General features: G+C 50.2%; 1 protein-coding gene across 1 annotated transcript; it reads left to right on the top strand.

Annotated features, from left to right (window-relative positions):
* Positions 1-1571: 1571 nt before the first annotated feature.
* On the top strand, positions 1572-3196 carry RRS1 (ribosome biogenesis regulator 1 homolog). The gene has a single exon (XM_007526970.3). It carries the CDS (start codon positions 1666-1668, stop codon positions 2761-2763), a length of 1098 nt encoding a protein of 365 aa, XP_007527032.1. The 5' UTR covers positions 1572-1665; the 3' UTR covers positions 2764-3196.
* The last annotated feature ends 1060 nt before the right edge of the window (positions 3197-4256 follow it).

Below are 4256 nucleotides of genomic sequence, written 5' to 3'. Positions count from 1 at the left end.
ACATCCCACCTCCCTAGAGGCATATTAAGTCGTTTATCTCTATAATGGGAGGTAAGTACTTACTGAGGACGATAGGTAGACTCAAAGCAAGGCCAGGATGGGGGAGATAGCACAACCTTGCAAGCCTGAGACCCCAAAGGTCTCAGGTTAATTCCCTCGCACCATTTGATGGCACCGCTGAGCAGTGTCCTGTGGTTTCTTCTGTGTTTGCGTGTCCCCTTCCCTCCTCTGTCATTTTCTCTAGTAATAAATCTTTATAAACATAAATAAATACCCGTGCCCTGGAGGTGGCAGTGGCTAACTGTTGGACCTAAAATCATGGGGTCCCAAATTCAACCCCCAGTGTGTGTGGCAGTGATTTTCTGTCTTTTTATCTCCCTCTCCTTCTATCTCATGTTAACAAATAAATCTTTGAAAATAAAATAGGCCCCCAAAACTGAAGCAGCTACACAGTTAAGACTGGAACCCAGAGAAGGTTTGTTTGTTTGTTGGGGGGGGGGGGGGAAGAGTGGTGTCTGATTGTTTTTTGTTTGTTTGTTTGTTTTGGTTTGGGGTTTTTTGTTTGTTTTGGTTTTTGCCACAAGCTAAGAGAGGGCATCCCAGGTTCTGTCATTTGCTCCACGGGGTGAGTTCACATCACATTCACTCAGGTCAACTCTGCCATACCCAATTTATTTATTTATTTATTGCCATTAGGGTTATCACTGGGGGATCAGTGCCTGCACCACAAAAATCCACTGCTCCTGAGGTTTTGTTTTGTTTTTTTCTGTATTTGATAAGACAGAGCGAAACTGGCAGGGAACGGAGAGATGGGAAAGAAACAAAGAGACACTTGCAGTATTTCCTTCACCCGTCATGTTTCCCCCTCCCTCCTGCAGGTGGGGAGCAGGGGCTCGAACCCCGGTCCTTGCGCATAGTAATGTGTGCATTTAAACAGGTGCACCACCGCCAGGCCCTCAACCCCTGTCACCCACTCTCAAAACTTGCCAAGTTGGGCTGGAAAGATAGCATAGTGGTTATACACATGCCTTTTATGCCCGAGGTTCCAAGTTCAGTCCCCAGCATCACCATGAGCAGGCCTATGGTAAGTAAATATATAAATAAAATAAATAAAGATAAATAAAAGTCGATACGCCAAGTTTTCCTCCACACCGAGCTTTCTGTCTCTCTGTGGGAAGTACTTTCCCCGGCCCTATCTTTTGACTCCAGGAAGCCGACTGAGCTCTGGAGAGAGAAATACGTCTACTCCCATGAAGGGATGGGTTCCACTGAAATAGTAACACCAGTTGCTCCGGGACCCGCTCCAAGTTAAACCCAAGAAGGTGAGCAGTCCCACCTAAGCCACAGTCCTGGCTGCCTCAACCCCAGTCAGGCCGGAGAATGTGAAGTCCCGGCCCCCAGAGCCCGCTCCGCCTACATCTTCCCATCCGTCAAAAAGGCGGCGTCCAATTCCATCAGTTTGCCAACACTGCCCTCTGCCGGCATTTCCCCGCAACTTCCGGCCAAGAACTACTTCCGGTTATTCCGGAAACGGAGCTTTCTCTTCCGGGGACGAGCGCCCGGCCGGTCGCACGTGTTTCGTATTGCTGGGAGCTGGAACCGGCACCGACGCGGAAGTCTAGGTGAACAGCTTCCCGGAGCTTCCGAGGGAGGTAAGCCGGAGCCATGGAGGGCCAGAGCGTGGAGGAGCTGCTGGCAAAGGCAGAGCGGGACGAGGCGGAGAAGCTGCAGCGCATCACGGTGCACAAGGAGCTGGAGCTGGAGTTCGACCTGGGGAACCTGCTGGCCTCGGACCGGAATCCCCCGACGGCGCTGCGGCGCGCAGGGTCGGCTCCGGAGGCCGAGCTGCGGGCTCTGGCGCGGGACAACACGCAGCTGCTCATCAACCAGCTGTGGCAGCTGCCCACGGAGCGCGTGGAGGAGGCGCTGGTGGCGCACCTGCCGGAGCCCGCCACCCGCCTGCCGCGCGAGAAGCCGCTGCCCCGGCCGCGGCCCCTCACGCGCTGGCAGCAGTTCGCGCGCCTCAAGGGCATCCGCCCGAGGAAGAAGACCAACCTGGTGTGGGACGAGGTGAGCGGCCAGTGGCGACGCCGCTGGGGCTACCAGCGCGCCCGCGACGACACGAAGGAGTGGCTGATCGAGGTGCCCGGCGGCGCCGACCCCCTGGAGGACCAGTTCGCCAAGCGCCTGCAGGCCAAGAAGGAGCGGGTGGCCAAGAACGAGCTGAACCGGCTGCGCAACCTGGCCCGCGCGCACAAGATGCAGCTGCCCAGCGCGGCCGGCCTGCACCCCACCGGCCACCAGGACCGGGACGAGCTGGGCCGCGCCATGCAGGTGGCCAAGGTCTCCACCGCCTCGGTGGGGCGCTTCCAGGAGCGCCTGCCCAAGGAGAAGGCGCCCCGGGGCTCCGGCAAGAAGAGGAAGTTCCAGCCGCTCTTCGGGGACTTTGCAGCCGAGAAAAAGAACCAGCTGGAGCTGCTGCGAGTCATGAACAGCAAGAAACCTCAGCTGGACGTGACCAAGGCCACCAATAAGCAGATGAGGGAAGAGGACCAGGAGGCGGCGGCCCGGAGAAGGAAAATGAGCCAGAAGGGCAAGCGGAAGGGCGGGCGACAGGGCCCCGGGGGCAAGCGGAAAGGGGGCCCTCCCAGTCAGGGAGGGAAGAGGAAAGGGGGCTTGGGAGGCAAGGCGAATCCCAGGCCTTCAGGCCCGGGTGGCAAAAGGAAAGGGGGGCAACACCCAGGAGGGAAGAGGAGAAAATAAATTTCACCCTGCAGCCCGCCTGCAGACCGTGAACTGTTGAGTTCTGGTACTTTGGGGGACAAGGACTACGGTGCAGAAAAGATGGCCACTGCCTTGCTGGAGGTGGCAGTGACCAGCGGCCTCGAAGACTTAGTTTTCCTCACAACCAGCACTGGCGGGGGATGCAAGGATGTGCTTGAGCACTTAGAAAGTAGGGAAAGTATTTGATGGAGGCTGGAAAAGAGTTAGTTCAACATCCACCCTTTTCTTTTTAGTTTTGCATATACGGTGAAGGGGTTGACCTAATTTTAGAGACTTAGAGATTGACGTGTACATCTGCATTATTTTTGTAACAGATTTGTGTATTTATCAAAGTAGAAGTAGAAAATAAGGAAAGATTACAATTTCTGAACTGGAGCGACAAGTAACTTGTACAAGCTATTAATTAAAGTGTCTAATGTTAATTTGGTGGGTTTTTTGTTTTGGTGTGAGTTTTTTTGTTTTTATTTATTTTTTTTTTTTGGCTTGTAGAAATCTTCAGTGACTACGAAATAGCTTGTTTCTGTGTAGTTTTTTAAAAAGGAGCTATAAAATGGTTTCAAAACTACTTTGCTAGAAAAACTCTTAAGTATCAAAAGGGTAATACAAATATTGGAGAAGTGTTTCTTGGTTTTCAACACTAAAAACATTCAATTGCTGTAAATGATCGTTTTGAGAATCACCAAGAAGTGATAAGCCTTATTAGTCCATAAGACACTTAGATTCCCCACCACCACCATTTATGGCCCTGCCCCACCCTGCTTTTCTTTTTTTTAAAGTTTGACATCAAGTAAAACATTTAAGGATGAAAAAAGATACACTACACGACCCTTGACTTAAATAATTATGTTTTGGTTCATTTGTCAAATTGACCTGAGCAGTTTTGAGGGTTGAAATGTTTATGGCCATTCTGAGTCAGTTTCCTGATTGATCGAGAATGGGGAAGGACACAGTGATGGGTCTTTTTCCCTTTTTTGGTTTTTTTTAACTGCAGTTATAGAACTTAGACTACATCTATCCACATTTAACACCTTTTAAATTCTCAACTATGTCGGGAATGAGAATGGTTACAGTTTCATTTGGGGATTTTTGTTTTGCGATTTCTTAATTTAGCTGTTTAATACATCATTGATCCTCAGGCTCTTTGAGAGGCTCTTGTTTACTGTTCATAGTTTTAATTCAGTCTTTATTTTTTGAATATTAGTGATTTGATGATTAACAAGATTGTAAGATAACGGGTATAATTCCATACATTTCCCACCACCGGAGTTCTCCATTGGAAACTCCCCTATTCTTTCTCCCTCTTAGAGTATGGAAAATTCTTTATGGGTTGCAGAAAGTAGGAGTTCTGGCTTGGGGGTTACCTTTAAGAAGATGTTAACTTCAATCTGAAGACACATGGGTGGGGTAAATTCAGTGTCTTAAAGGCATCAGAGTGGAAAAGGTAAACGTGTTTCTCCTGCTCTCTGCCATGT

The sequence above is a fragment of the Erinaceus europaeus genome, chromosome 1 (assembly GCF_950295315.1).
Source record: "Erinaceus europaeus chromosome 1, mEriEur2.1, whole genome shotgun sequence".
Classification (NCBI taxonomy): Eukaryota; Metazoa; Chordata; class Mammalia; order Eulipotyphla; family Erinaceidae; genus Erinaceus; species Erinaceus europaeus.
The sequence above is the reverse complement of the archived record's forward strand: the minus strand, read 5'-3'. Positions and strand labels throughout refer to the sequence as shown.

Bases quoted from the DNA above. Each gene is read 5' to 3' on its own strand.
- RRS1 (XM_007526970.3), top strand. From the start codon at position 1,666: ATGGAGGGCCAGAGCGTGGAGGAGCTGCTGGCAAAGGCAGAGCGGGAC.